The sequence below is a fragment of the Rattus norvegicus genome, chromosome 2 (assembly GCF_021556685.1).
Source record: "Rattus norvegicus strain SHRSP/BbbUtx chromosome 2, alternate assembly SHRSP_T2T, whole genome shotgun sequence".
In the NCBI taxonomy this organism is placed as follows: Eukaryota; Metazoa; Chordata; class Mammalia; order Rodentia; family Muridae; genus Rattus; species Rattus norvegicus.
Window position 1 is genome coordinate 173,876,336 of NC_141535.1, and position 16,178 is coordinate 173,892,513.

General features: G+C 40.3%; 1 protein-coding gene across 8 annotated transcripts in view; it reads left to right on the forward strand.

Annotated features, from left to right (window-relative positions):
* Lrba (LPS responsive beige-like anchor protein) overlaps positions 1 to 16,178 on the forward strand; it is a 580,781-nt gene that overhangs the window by 516,638 nt on the left and 47,965 nt on the right. For 7 of the 8 annotated variants that reach the window (NM_001439655.1, XM_087627154.1, XM_087627167.1 and 4 more), the window contains 1 exon segment: positions 14,824 to 14,913. In NM_001439655.1, the coding sequence (NP_001426584.1) occupies positions 14,824 to 14,913 (90 nt within the window). 8 annotated transcript variants of the gene reach the window in all.

The window sequence follows — 16,178 nt, forward strand, 5'->3', positions numbered from 1 at the left end:
AGAAGGATGACCAAAATGTGAATGCTTTACTCCTTCTTTAAAAGGGGAACAAGAACACCCTTGGCAGGGAATAGGGAGGCAAAGTTTAGGACAAAATTGTGTTTTAATGAGGGGCTTTCACTTTCCTAATGTTTCCCCCTAATGTGTTTCCCTAATGCAAACATGTGTTTACATATTCACTTGCCTTGCCTTGAGGGTTATCTCTTCCGGGCCTCTGTGAAGTTAGCAGGATAGATTGTGTCTCTCTGAAAGCACAAAACCCATTTTATACCAGATCACTCCTTCCAACAACTCTATTTGCACTTCATTTTGTTCATACATTGAGTTAGTTTCTTTAGCTGGGGTCAAAGATATCTGAAAACAGATTAGCATATCTGACTGAAGAACACTCCTTTCTGGTATGTGATGTATGTAAATGAGGCTTCTATATTGATAACACAGCTGTTTTCTAAAAATTAAAAACAACATAAAAGTTTAATGTGCTACAGGCTGTTTTGCTGATTACTCTTCCTCTTCGCATGGTTATCACTTCTATTGTTTAGAGCTCTTTATAGAGAGATTACTTTTATGATCATTTACTATGTTATATATATTAACCATTCACTCTGGAACTCTTGGAAGCCAAGTAGAGCTTTGCCAAGCAGCAGGCAGATCCATGCCTGTATGTGACCATGTGCACAAGGAAAGTCTCGAAACTAGACTCATTATCTTGTTGGTGGTGGTGGTGGTGGTGGAGGTGGTGGTGGTGGTGGTGGTGGTGGTGGTGGTGGTGGTGGTTTCTTTGGTTTTGGTGTTTTTGTTTTGTTTTGTTTTGTTCTGTTGTTCAAGGGTAGGATGTAGCTTGGTGGTGTGGTACATGAGTGGCATGTATGAGGCCTTGGCTTCCATCACCAGCACAACACAATAAAAACGCTGAGTATTTCTTTTACTTGCTCTGTTTAGGCTTAAACTAAAGAATCATCCAGCCATTCTTTCTCAGTTTCCATGCTCTCTTTATACTGCTCCTCCTCTCCTCTCAAGCTGTGGGTTCTCAATTCATGTTACTGTCTCCAGGTGCCTTTGGATTTTTGTTCCCCTTCTGTTCTAACACAGGATTTGCTAGAACTAAATTATAAATAAATAAGTTTATCTGACAAGAAAACATGAACCACAGTAGTGAAAACAGTGTGTCTGGCAAAGGAATTAACATTTAGTGGAACCAAATCTGCCTTCCAGAAATGGACACAGTACACACAGAAGATGTGATTCGAGTGGTGATTTAAGTCATCTCTGTGATGCCAGGTTAGACACCTGATTATTAAGAACATAAGTTAATATGGATCTCATCCTCATGTCTTAATGAAAGAATTCCCAAATGCTTTACACGCACTTATTTGAAATAAAGAATATCTGGATATAAAGTGTGAGACTGGAACTTGGAAGGTAACATAGGTGAATAGCTTCACAGTCTTGGAATGAAGAAGATTCAAGTCTAGTATCAAAGCTATCAATCACAGAAATTGGCATGCTATCATATGAGAGCTGAAGTTTCTATATAGTGAAAGGGTGTAAGAATGATGTACAAACAACAAAAGAGAGAACATGTAAAATAGTCTGCACTAGGATCCAAAAACAGTGACTTTTTGCCTAATGGAATACTGAAGATTAAAAACTAGTGAGAACCTCCTATATTGAGAGTGTGAGAAAACAGGGAAATTCATGTATTTTATAAAGAACAATAATTTGAATTTTATAGCAATCTATGCCAATTTTGATAATATCCACGCATTACTTGCTTAGAACATTAATCAGAATGTGAGATTATATAATTATTCACAATTGCAAAGTAGAGCCTACATGTGCAGCCGTGGCACACGGGCTGGTCATCAGTTAATCCATACTGGGACGGGGTGGCTATAAACATTGAAAATAGTGTTCTGCAGATTTATATGTCTTGCTATGGCACTATATTTTGCCACATTACAGGGAAACAGATCAATTTGTGAAATATAAAATATAACTATATAAGAAAAATTATGGGATTATGGACCTCAACATAATTACAGTCATTGTCTTTAGTCAGAGCCTTTCATTTTCCTTTTTCTATGTTCTAAACACTCTTCTTTTTTGAGTTGTGGATGGGAATGCGAACCCAAGTCTTTCCTGTTTCAAAGGGAAAAACCCAACCTGCTTAGAAATCGTCACTGGGAAAGTGTGCGGGACAGAATGTTTACAGTAACTGTAGATTGCCTTCCAGGTCTGGACTGTTCTGTCCATTCTCTGCAGTCAGAGTGCGGTGCTCCACAAAGCTATCTTCGCGTAAATGTTGGCAGGGGGGTATTTTCTTTTGCCTGATTCAAATACAATCAGCTCACTCTCGGTGTCAGTTTTTGTTTTATCTCATTATTTAACCCACTGAACAGGTATTTTTTAATGTAATTTTAAGCAGTTTATTTTTTCATATCTCCTATGGTATTTGGCAGAGAAAAAGAGAGCAACTCTCTACTTTGAGGGTATTTTTCTTGGATATAGTACTAGTAATTATCATTCTTGTCATGACTATGTAAAGGTGAGACCACTTTTGGCCTAAGCTTTATGAATTCTAAATCATAGGTTCAAACTCTATAGGGAAAGGGGGAGGGAGAGAGAGAGCGAGGGAGGGAGAGAGAGAGGGAGGGAGGGAGAAAGAGAGAGAGAGCAAGCACAAATTTACAAAAAGAGATTTGGAAATGTCTGTTTCAAAGCAATACATTTTAACAGTTAAAATTACACAGATACCAGCAGTGCAGACTATGGAATGGGAATGTTCTGCCCCAGACCCAGGGCTTCATTAACCAGTACCATCCTTAGGCTTCAGGCTTGTGCTCTTAGAGATGATTCATTTGATTACAATTCTTTTCTTCTTTTTCCTTCTCAAACAACCCTTTCTAGGCAGTCTGATGTCAGTGACCAGGACTGGATAGTAAGGGTTGATAAAAGTGAGTAAGACACAGTCATAAGCAGATTCTGGCGTGGGCCATTGTGGGCTATGGCAGAGGACCATTTACTGTGAGCTTTCTCACCTTGCAGTTTACTGCGCACTCTACATTTCTTGTGGAAGGGCTATTTTCTTTACTTTTTAAGGAAAGAGAGTGTCACTTGATATGTGCTCAGAAATCAAAATTGATTTCCTTTTGAAAATAAATCCCAGCTCTATCTGCTAAGATAGATACAGAAGAAGAGAGAGAGAGAGCGCCAAGATATTACTCAGTTTAAAGAATTATCTACTGTGGGTCTCACAGCATGAAAGTCAAGCCTGAACACTCCCTGAAGTCATGTTTAATGTCAGTGGTTGCTTTGGCCTCTTCCAGATTTATCCTTCCAAGGGCTGTTTTAGCAACTCATAATCACTCGAGAAGGTCTGTTTTCCTAAAGAAGCAGCAGCCGTGTTTAAGTTTACATGACCCCGGTTTCATGACAGCAGTAGCAAATCAGATATCTTATCCAAGGAAAAGCATTTTTGGCTTAGAATTCCATCACTCTCGAGGTGGGAGTCAGCCTCAGCTCAGCTCAGCACTGCTGCAGAACACTGGCAGTGAATCTTTCAGAAAGCATAAACACAATTGGTATTTATAGCTTTGTTAACATTTGTTGAATAAGTGTGGGAGTGGTCTGTGAGCACATCGTAAGCAGGTGGGACAGGAATCTTTGTTGTGACTGTAGTGAGATTTAAAGCCAGGACAGCAGGACTATAGTGGTGTCAGCAATACAGTACATTAGGAGCATGGATGCCCTAAAATAGTTTCATGCAGCTACAACTCACAGAGCTACAGAAACAGACCTCAAGTGTGAACTAGCCAGAGGCGTATTGCCCAGATGGTGTATTTGACACAGTGCAGAGCAGGAACTGTACAAAGAAATAGCCAAATGGACGGCCGGGATTAGTCAAGTTTTAATTGAAAACCTACATTGAAAATCACTGAAATCTTGCCAGCCTTCCTTGTACATCAAAACCACAGTAACAGAGCAAGCTTCCCTCAGTTGACTAGATGAGCGTCAGAGTTGTCATTCCTGCTCAGCTTTGTGCTCTACTCAGCTAAGGGCTGGATAAGCAACTCACTACAGAGCAAACAACAGACAGCAAAAACTAGGTCTTCGTGCTTTGTTCCTTCTTTTAATCCTCATGAACATTTCAGGGACCCCTAGCTTTCTCCTGTTGTCGTTGTCCTCCTCCTCCTCCTCCTCCTCCTCCTCCTCCTCCTCCTCCTCCTCCTCCTCCTCCTCCTCCTCCTCCTCCTCTTCCTCCTCCTCCTCCTTCTCTTCCTCTTCCTCTTCTTCTTCCTCTTCCTCTTCCTCCTCCTCCTCTTCCTCATAAAAGAAGCCATTTCCTTCAGACCATGTCTACTTTACACTGTTACTAATTTTATTCACTAAAGGAAGCTTTTGGAAAGATTAAAAAGAAAGTGATGGGGGTTGGGGATTTAGCTCAGTGGTAGAGCGCTTACCTAGGAAGCGCAAGGCCCTGGGTTCGGTCCCCAGCTCCAAAAAAAAGAACCAAAAAAAAAAAAAAAAAAAAAAAAAAAAAAGAAAGTGATGGCCCAGCATCTGAAAAAAAATCTACATAAAATTATTTGACCCTATGTCAGATTTTCTGTAATAGATTAATTTGTAGTAAGATAGGGACATTTACTTAGAATTCAAAGAAGCCAGTGAAATTCCCAGTATTGGGGAAATACTTGACTCAAAGACACATCTTTAAAATGTTCAGTAACATTTTACAAACATGAGTTTGTTGTCCTTCCTCTCTGTCCCTGTTAGTACTTTGTGTCTTTCAAGCCTTAAATTAGCAGGCAGCATGCAGTCAAATTCCTCATTAATCCTACTTTGGTGTTTGACACAAGGGATGCTCGCAGATATTTGGGGAAATAGACTGGGGGTTTCCTGCCAAGTGGACAGCCAACTCATTCCCTGCAAATCCCCTTAATATGGCGTGAGCATAGTTGTTGGGTTCTGAGAACTAACCTTTTAAGTGCAATGTAGCTCCACTCAGATGCCCTGTTATTTGTTAAGCCCTTACTGTGTGCTCACTGTGCTTGTTTTTGGCCTTGGCTACTTCTTTGAAGACATTCCGCTTATTTTCTTAGGCAGGCGCCTTTATCTCCTGGCTTCCAGTAGCCAGAGATGGAGGTGTTTTGAAGGAGCACATCAGCATTCTAGTCTGAGATACTGTTTGAAATTATCCATGAGTGCAGGGCCGCTGAGCGTTACTGAGTGACATTTGTTTCTCTTGGTTGTATCTGCCCTGACTAGCTGGTTTCTTTCAGATTGGCAGCTAGGATTATGCTGTAGTAGATGGACAGCTACAAGAACTGGAGACTAGCACGTCTGGGCTGGGCCTCAGCTGAATGTGGCTGGAATGTATGGGCTCAGTTCTGAGGCATTAGTAGGATAATCTGCAGCTTTCCACAAATGACAGCTTCTTCATGCTCTTGTGTCTCCAATAGCACCATTCGAGCAGAACTGTTGGTAAAAATACTTCTTTCTCCTCCTAAATGTGGCTCTATCCAATCTTCTCATTGTCCCCTTCTCTTTAAGAGAGTTTCATTTTCTTTAGCATGATGCTGTTTTGAACTTTATAGCATTATGACATGTGTATCTACGCCTCCAGCTATCTGATACATTTTTAGTGTTGTTTGGGGGAAAACATTGTTTATGTTTAAAAGTATCATTCTTCCTAGCTAATAATATTTAGTTGATTTTAAACAATACTAAAATATTAGAAGTACAGCCTCCTTGTAATCAAACAGAAATAATTAGGAAGCAACTTTTCTATATCAAAATGAACTTTGTTTGCAAAGTCTATGTGTTCAAGAGTTTTTGACTGCCCTATCAACTGAAATTCTTAGATTGTAAAAGTGTATTTCTGAATGTTACATTAGTGGATAAAATAAACTTCATAAAATATCTCAAACTATGGCAGACCTTTCTTTAGATTTCTTAGACTTATTTTAGATGTCCTTGTTTACTTCACAAATCATGTATCCATGTATACAATATCAAATATAATAGTGAAGAAAACATGTTTTCTCTTACAAATCTTTCTCGCCTCCCATGCCCTGAAAGAAGGGAGTTTAATATATATGGTTCCAAATTGAACATTAAGATTTTCTTTATATATTTGTGTACTCACATGTAGCACATGTAACAATGCATGTAATCTGTATATAAGAACATGCTTTTTTATTTTCATAAGATCATACATACTTTAGGTATGCTCCAAGTAGTTAGATTCCCCCACACACCCTCCCCTTGGCGTTGTTGAGACAAGGTTTCTCTGTGTAACAGTTCTGACTGTCCTGGAACTTACTCTGCAGACCAGGCTGGTCTCAAACTCACAAAGATCCACCTGCCTCTACCTCCCAAGTGTTAGGATTAAAGGTGTGTACCAACGCTGCCCAGCATGGCTAGAATATTTTATCAGTATATTCTAGACTGGGTTTCCCATAAAATACATTCAGCTCAACTCACTTGGTTTTCGTTTGCTTGTTTTGAGACAGTGTCTCACTAGGCAGCTCTGCCAGCCTGGAATTCACCATGTAGGCCAGGCTGAACTCACAGATTCCTCCATTTCTGCCTCCAGAATTCATGGATTAAAGGCATACACCACTGCTCCCAGAAACTCACTTAGTGACTAGTGTTCCATTATCATCAATAATTTAGGTTATTTTTTTAATTTTTTACTGTTCTAAGAGTTCTATAGCAAACACTTTCATATTTAAATATTTTTGCCTCCATGTGACCCTTCTTTATGACTATTCACAAAAGTGGAATCAAGAGCCCTATTTATAAAAATAAAAATCCAACTCTTAAATTTTTCCCTTTTTCCTCTGTCAGTTGAAAAGTCTGTCTTTTTAAGATAAATTAGAATCACACATGCTCAATTTTACTTGTTTCTACTGTCTCCCTCTTTTTTGTGTAGTACTTGCTTCTTAACTATTCTGTGTTCTGTTGTAACCTCATGTAAAAAAAAAAAAGTTACATTTCCCCTCACCCCCTGAAAGATTGTTTGGGTTTTTACAGTTATACTGTCTGGTGTTTGAATTTTGCTACTTTTATTAGCAGTGTATTTCTGAGTCACTTAGACTGTAACTGTTTTAAAATGTGTTGTGAGCTCAGACCTAGGTCCTCACACACTGCATTCCATTGCGCTACTGCCCAGCCTTTCATTTTTAACTCAGTGGAACTTATGGCACTGACTACTAAAAAGTAACTGTGTTTCTTTCCTTTGGTTAAGGGAGGCAGTCTAGTTTGTAAACACTTTTAACTGACACACTGCTGTTTGTTTCTTAACCACTAGAAACATTATCCAAATAAGGGTATGTATATTATGAAGGCAATTTTCATCCCATTTTCATGGCATTTTATATGGACCCTTTTTCGGCCTTGGTAGTTGGTGCTATTGAGATTTTCACCCTTAAAGAATGAAGTGAAAAGTTTCATATCACTGTGAAATCAAAGCTAGTTTCTCCACAGTGGCTCTGGAGGGTATGAGCCCATCAGCTAGCTGGTCAGATGCAGAGTGAGAGCCTCACCTCTTCTCTGGTTTTAATTCAAATATAAGGAGAGAAAAAGAAACTGTGCTTAAGTAATGGAGTGCCACGGACATCTGATGGTTCAAGTGTGACTCTGTAGTACTGAGAAACTACGGAGTACTGAAAATTACGGAGTCCTGTGAATCATTCCTTGACAGTAAGGTAGAGTAGAACTCTAGCAACTTTTCAGAGCCTAGCTTTGATAAAGTTAAAAATTTTAAATTATTGATGAAAGCCTTTTTAGCAAATTACTTAGTTTCTATTAACCTTTCCTAATGGTATAGTCCTTTTAGGTGCAAAAATACAGGTCATAAAACAGCATCAGAGCTCTGTGCTGTACAGTAGGAGCATACTGCACCCAAATGGTCAACTTATTTCTATCCTCACCCCCACCTCAAATAAAATCCTACATTTATTGTTGGTTTCTGAGTGCTGCACTGAGCTAACTTGTTTTCTTATTTAAATTAAAAAGTTAATTCAGAGACTAAGACAGTCTTGAACAAAAGGCAAATGCATCGTTGCGAGGCTAACACCTCCACCTTTCTTGTCTCTGAGTGTATGGGCATGCATATATAGCCACCTTATATATAGTTATAAAGTCACTCAAGTGTGCAGGAGTTGGCCCAGACATACATGAGTGAGCAGCCTGTTAAGCATGGCTTCATCACGTAGCCATTTGGATATTTATTAATAAGGTCCGCAGATAATATTGAGATGCTGTTTATAAAATGTAAATATGTGGCTTTACTGGGAAATCCCAAGGTATTTTCATGATCTTTTTATTATTACATATTTCAATATCTGGAATGATGCTTGGTGGGTTTGGGTTTTATTACAGAAAGTAATAAACTGCAGACATAATTGGGAATTGATGAACAAGAATATTACATAATAACCTAAGCTTCGGGCTGCACTGCACCGGTTATAGGCTATCGTTTAGCTCTCTCTCTCCTGAATTAAGGTGCTGTCTTTGGCCATCCAGTCAGTGCATATTTACTGTACACATTCTATATACAAGCCTTATAGAATAAAGAAGGATACTCACGGAGTCCGGAAATGGAAAGAAAAGGCGATAACAGAAAATATGTGAGGATTTCAAGGCAAATGACACAGGGCACGTAAGAGAATGTGAGATGATGCTGGCAGGAGCCAGAGTTCTGTCCAACCATTTCTCTTAATGGGGGGAAGTTTTTTATTAAACCCCAATAAGATATCAGGTTACATCCTTTATATATTTCCTCCACTAACACCACTCACTACCATTCTAAATGCTTGTCCCTCACTTAATCCTCAGAACATCTCATTAAAGTACCCAGAACTGTTATGACAGGTTTTCAGTGAGGAAATTAAAACACCAAAGGTTAAAAACTCCCTACATCACTCAGCTAACACATGGATGCTGAGATTTGAACCAAGCCCATCTGATTCTGTGGTCTGCATGTCTCTCCCTGGACTCTGCCGTTACTTAGTGATCAGGACTGTGGACAACAGGACTTCAGTTAGGAAGTCAAATCATCATTAAGGTAACTGCTGCAAAACTGAATGTCTTGCGAGTTGAAATGTCCTCAACTTCTCAGAGAACATAAGAGCTGCTCCTATTGCTTAGAATTTTGAATATTGCAATGCATTTTCATTTTCTGTATAGTTTAAATTCTCACAGACTAGAATAATGTCCTACTTTTCAATAAATTAGTCTAGCTCATTACCTAGACTAACTCCATTTGAGATTATCTCAGACCAAAAGATGTTATTGTCATTGATGTTGGTTAACAGGTAAATTGAGATTCATTACCCCATTTCAAAATAAGAATTTTACATAACATCTTTTGAGAACACATTATTGAAAGTAAAGCTCGGCAGTTGAAGATGAGTGCATTAAAACAGGCTAGGCATTTGATACTTTAGCACTACCCTGTTACTAACTCACGTTATTGAACTTCATGCAGATCTAAATATCTGTCCTGTCTGTGACTTTCAACCTCAGTTACAGCCCCCACGTTCCCTGCATTGTCTGTTGCTCTATTCAGAAGGCTGCCTGGAAGTATGGAAGAGAACTGTGAACAGACTTACCCCTGAGGCCTTTTCAGATCACTCATACCCTCCATGACTTCGCACTGTACCTTTACAGTCACTGCTGTAGTGAGACACTAGAGCATTACTGTGTCTCTCAGGGATTGGGAGTTAGAAGGAGAATTACTGCCTCAGTGACATGTGACAGCACTACCCAGGGAGACACAGTTGGTCTCCATAGTAGCACACATCCTTCTTCACAAAATGTTCCTCATCTTCCACCATGCTCCTACATTGCCTTCATCAAGAATAATCCACAGGGCTGGAGAGATGGCTCAGTGTTTAAAAGCACTTGTTGGTCTTCCAGAAAACTGGAGTTCAGTTCTCACAACAACCTATAACCCCATCTGACCTGAGAGAGAGAAAATGTACACACACACACACACACACACACACACACACACACACACACACACACACAGAGAGAGAGAGAGAGAGAGAGAGAGAACACATATACTTACACAGACACATACACATAAACAATAAATAAATCAGTTTAAAAATTTTTTGGGCTGGAGAGATGGCTCAGCCATTAAAGGCTGGGCTCACAATCAAAAATAAAAAATTTAAATTTTTTTAAAAATTATTTGTCAAGCCTGGTTTTATTCAGATGGAATCCCAGACAAGTCAGTCTAGTCCCTGAGCTAGCCTGCTGTAACTATACTCAATGAATCCTTTTGTTACATGACTACAGTGTATGTGGCATTGTTCTCTCTGCTGTGCATCACAGAAATACGTGATATTCTGACCTGCGCCGTGTCCTGTAGAAGAAGCTCTGTTCTGTACATGTCACTGTTTCTGGGAAGGCCAGATTGAGCGATGCTGTGGTTAGCATCATGAGCAGTCAGTAAGAAACCCTTCCCTGGTGGTGTAGACCTTTTTTTGTTATGTGCTGGGATACCTGATGGCATGAGTCACAGAATAGAGTTTGGGGAAACTCAGTTCTGCAGAGTACACTGAAGGAAGCGACCATCACAACACCCAGTGATTGAAATTATAGGGACTTGGATTCAGAAAGGTGAGAGAATGTTACAGCTGATTATATGTCAGAGACAAAGGGTGATATTTCAGATCTTCTGAGATTCTGAACCTAACAATCACGAGAGGCATCTAATCACTGACTAGGAGTTCTAGAATAAGATTAGCATTGCCAGATCCAAGCATTTTTGTTTTAGGTATGAAACTTGCACATAGCATACATCAGACAAAGACATGGATGAACACTCTCTACATGTGCACAGCCCACTGGGTTTGGATTTGAACATATTTCAAGCAACAGTAAAATTTGAAACCTAGTAGAAACCATTTCTAAGACAGACAGTCACAGTTGAGAACACTGGAGTGCACAAAAGGAAACTTGAAATAATACGTTAATTTGTACACAGGAATGAAGTTAGTAATATCTCCAGAATATAAAGGAGAACAGATCTCATATAAAAGCAGTGAAGCTGCAGAAGAGAATTTAGAAACAGTTGTGGCCAACACAACTACTGGAGGGCTGAGATGACTGGAGATGGCGGCGAGTTTTAAATGATGGGCAGTCTAGACTCGGCTGGCACGCTGTGACTGTGCAGCCTGAAAGCCAGTCATAGTGAACTGTTTCTCGGCGGCCACGTCTGAGCAGACCCTTCCTGTTTCCCAACAGCTCAAGGTTACGGCCTCGCTCTGGGTCCCTTTGTGTATGTCTCTTGTGTATTCTTGATGCTTAACCAGTGAATAGTTTCAGTCTGTGATGCAGAGCCCTCACACACACACACACACACACACACACACACACACACACACACACACACACACACACACACACCAATACAGTTGTCTATACACTGAGTTTCACGTAAGATTTCAGAGAGGGAGAAAGGGAGAGGAAGAGCACACATACAAAACAACAAAACCAAGACAGTTGACTTTGGACAAATGACATCCACCTCAGTCCCTCCCATGTCTCCTCTCAGAGCCAGGCCTGGGCTTTCTTTTTTATATTGAACACAGATTCCATGAGTTTGACAAAAATTACTACCTACCTTTCACCTGTCAATCTGGTTCTTTGCAACAGAAACCCCTATTTCTGTTTATTGCTTTACTATATTATCTGAAACGTTAAGTTATAACAAAAGAGAATGAGATAGATTTGTCTTTTTACTTCATTACTCAGAGTCATCAGTCTCTATAACTTACTGATTTTTTTTTTAGGATGTAATTCTCCCACCTATCCCTTGTTTCTGTCACGCAGCTTCTACAGGATTAAGGTGCTCAACTAAACTTTCCAATTGCTGTTTAAACCTCTGAAAAGATCACTCTGTCTGTGGACTCTTAGCCCAAAAATATACTTCAAGCCATATTTTAGTTTTCTAGAACTCCAGACACCATTATGGGCCTTCACAAAGACCCAAAAGGCTTCTCCTACCCCTATGTCAGCTGTATTGAGGTGCCATGCTGAATCTCAGATTTAGTCACAACACTTGCATTCAGTTTAGTGCTTCTTAGTGTGAATGCACTCAGTACGATGCCCAGCACTCCATACACATCATCTCTTAATTTTCTAAACAGTTTGTGAACAAGGTATTGTGAGTTTGTTTTCTAGAAGGGGAACAGATTAATCTATTTGCTCCAAGTCAGAAAAGGTAGTAAGTTCAGAGAGCTGAAACAATATGTGCTCCCCCCCCCATGTGTGTGTGTGTGTGTGTGTGTGTGTGTGTGTGTGAGAGAGAGAGAGAGAGAGAGACAGAGAGAGAGAGAGACAGAGAGAGAGAGAGACAGAGAGAGAGAGACAGAGAGAGAGAGACAGAGAGAGAGAGAGACAGAGAGAGAGAGAGACAGAGAGAGAGAGAGAGAGAGAGAGAGAGAGAGAGAGAGAGCAAAAGGCATCCGGCTTTTTTGTTTTTTGTTTCTGCTTTTGTCCCTTGACTGTGTGGTTTTGTGTGAGCTTGCAGTTGACCAGGTCCTGTCACAATGTCAAGAGGCTCCACACACCAGACCCAAACCAACCCTGCCTCGTTATGCTGTTCTGTTACTGTATCTAAATGTACTTTGTCAACTGGAACAGTGGGGATGACATAATACAGACAGTTCACAAAGTTTCTATTCACCCTTTCCTCTGCAGCCTCCCTCCCATTGTTCTTGTGCTCGGCAGCATCCCTGCTGCCTTACATTATGCCTAACAGATGAGAACAGGATGGCCAACCGATTGTCAGGTTGACCTCTAAAATAAGGCTGCTTAGGTACGAATTTTGACTGCACTATTTAATCACCTTAAGAAAGATACCCAAGTTCTCTTCTTGTTTCCTTACTTATAACATGAATACAATAGTTACAATAAAATTTTAAAAATAAATACTATAACAAAATCAGTAACTTAGAAAACTTTCCAGAGAAAGTAAATTCTAAATAAGTGTTTGTTAGCTGTCCCCAGGAACTATTTGTTGACTCCACATTAAGGGTCTAATTTATGCACAGCACTTTGCCCTGGTTTTTATACATGTATCACCTAATCTATTATTGTTAGTTTATAGGTGAGAACTTAGGTTAGGAAACTTAAGGTTGGGTCACAAAGTTTGTGGTTGTTTTGAGTACAGAATTTGAACCTTGTCCACGTTGGCTCTGCCTCCCCACTTATTCTCATAGAGATGCTATCAAGTGTTTTCATCCTCTGCAGGTTTTAAAACATGTCTTCAGTTACTAGACAGATTGTTTCAAAGTATTATTAAACTTTTCAAATACATTCACTCTTCTTCCTATGCCAGGAATATATTCTTATAGGGCAGACCAGTAAGGCCTAAGCAGAAGATGGACTGTGTGTGGTGCACACCCATGATTCTAGTACTTGGAAGGCTAGAGCAGAAGGATCATGAGTTTAAGGTCAGTCCATACTGCTTGGTGAGACCCTGTTGAACAGAAGGCAGAAAGGGAGGGAGGAACAAATGAACCTAATGGAACTATATGTGTATATTATGCTTCCTGATCACTGAGTGCGTCAACAAATAACTGCTCTCATTGTTTCTCCAAGGTTCTTAGAAAGACCGTTAGAGCCCTCCCCAGCAAATTAAAGTTTCAGATTAGTATTGGATAATTATATTTCCTTGTTTATTATCTGTTAAATGTTTTACAGCATGAAAGTTCTATAGAGCATACAAAAATTGAAGATCTACTTTCTCAGGGATTACAGTTGTAGTATTCACAAGGTGAACATATATTTCTTATGGAATTGAGGGATTTCTCTATCTTTCTGTCTTAGAGTTCAGAATGGACTGCTTTGCTGGCATCCAAGGATCCTGTATATTCTGGCTTCTTTTCTTATCACAAGTCCTTGAGCATTTGTTCATTGACTCGGGTTAGAGATCCAGGGCAAATATGCAGGGCCTCTTTCATGGGTACTATTTTTTCATAGGAGGAGACAGACATCAGTAAGTAAACAAAGTCACTAGTAACCATGGCCCTGGGCAGGGGTCTTCTCCCATGTTGAAGGGGCTGGGAAGTGGTTATCTGTGCCAAGTAGGCAGTAAGAACATAATAGGATATGTTTTGCAGCGTGCGTGCACGCGCGCGTGCGCACACACACACACACACACACACACACACACACACACCTTCCCAAAAGGGCATACACACATGCTGTTTGGCTTAGGTGGTCCTGGCTACACTGACTCATGCTGGAACACAGCATATGGCTTTTACTTTGGTATTCAGCCCCTGAGGTTCAAAGAGACTGTCAACAATAATGGTTCTCCTGTGGCAAGCGCAATGCAGTGTCAGGCCATTTTCATGGGTGCTGTACTGTGTCGTTGTTTTTTTCATCCTCCTTTCTACTTAGGATGAAAAATGGAAACCAGAATCAAAGCAGCCACAGTTTTCTAGCTACCTCTAAAAGAGCAGCGACTCATCCATCCAGATGATACAAGCCAAAAAAATGAAAAGCAAGAGACAATAATGAAGCAAAAAGGATACTTTCTTATTGTAATGACTTCTTTCTGCTTCACGTCACTGAGCAAGATGAGAAGGATGTTAGTTTTGTAGAAACTGACACAGTACTGCAGGATGACCTCACTCACAGTACACTGGCGAGGCGTCCAAGACCCCTGTAGACACATGGGTTGGTTTTCAACATAAAACTAGTAACGAGTATGAAGTGATATTGTGGTTGACAGTCGCTGTCCTGCCTGTAATTAGTCCTCTTAACCCTCAGTCTTGTCTGTGCTCCTTTCAGGCTGTTGAAGCTCAGATCCGAAGTTTTGGACAGACGCCTTCACAACTGCTCATAGAGCCCCACCCTCCCCGAGGTTCAGCCATGCAAGCGGTGAGTGCTTTCCACACTCCTCTGGCCTCTTCTTCAACTCGATCTCCTGATCTGTACCAGTCTCTCACCATTCATGAGGTTCTCTACCATGCCTGGGCCCACTCCTTTACAGTGTCCGCCTGCTTACAACCAGCAAGCGCTGTCACATTCTCCCTGGAGTCAGGAGAAAGTAGATCAGCTCCAGTGCTCATATTTCATCAGCTCATGGTTTCTGTTGCAAGGTTCAGAGGACCACAGTTGTCATGTCTCTTCACCACAGAATAAAGGACTCCATGCATAAAACCAAAGGTTTTTTTTTTCTAATTTGATCCTGTGAGTTTCATGGTTTATTTTTCTCTTGTGTTTATTCTTAACATACCACTGTACTGTCTACTTTCAGAATTGTAGAATTATCCTGATATATAGGTTCACTAAGGGTCTGACCTAGAAGAAAGGAATGAATGGCCGTTTGGCATACGTAAACCTGGGTTCTTATGTTTCTGGGGCTTCACCAGCACTCTTATACTCTTTCCAAGTGGGTTCACTAAGTTGGCAGTGGGAGGGCCTAAGATGGCGAGGCTCCTCCTTCCGTGGAGGCTCCTCCTTCCATGTGGACGTTAATCTCTTTCACCCTTAAGATCCAGCGATCTCTACCCCATGGTAGATCATTGTCCAAGGACAGAGCTGGTGAGGCTTCGTGACCCCTGCTTTCTACTCACACATCATATATGCCAAACTCTACTGGTCAAAACAAGTCAAGGTCAGCCTACAGTCAGGATTAGTCTGCCTTTAGTTTCTGAGTAGTCTTCTCTGGGGGCATATTTTTGACAAAACAACAAACTGATTCATATAGTGAAAATATTTTTAAAAACTGATAGTATTTTTTTCTTGCATTGCCCCACATAAAACAGTGTGCTCATTACTGTTCTAGATTTAGAATGGAGACTATAACATCTGTATGTATTAATCTTATGTACAACTTAAGTGATAAATCCAAATTCCAGTATTGTGACAGATGATAGGAAGAAAAGATGAGCAGCCAAGAGGGCCTGAGGCAGAGATGATGCCCTGATGGCTGACCTTTAATTCTTTTCTCTCTCCTCCTTTTTTCTGTCTCTCTCTTTCTTTCCTGTTAACACTCTTTTTCTTCCTCCAGGCTTTTCCCTTTTATTCTATAGTAATGTGAATTGGCCATAATTAACTACAAACTCTTAAAGAAATTGTATCACCATTTCTCTAGTGTTTTTAAACCAGTGAAATCAGATGTAGGTGAACATCCAGAATGA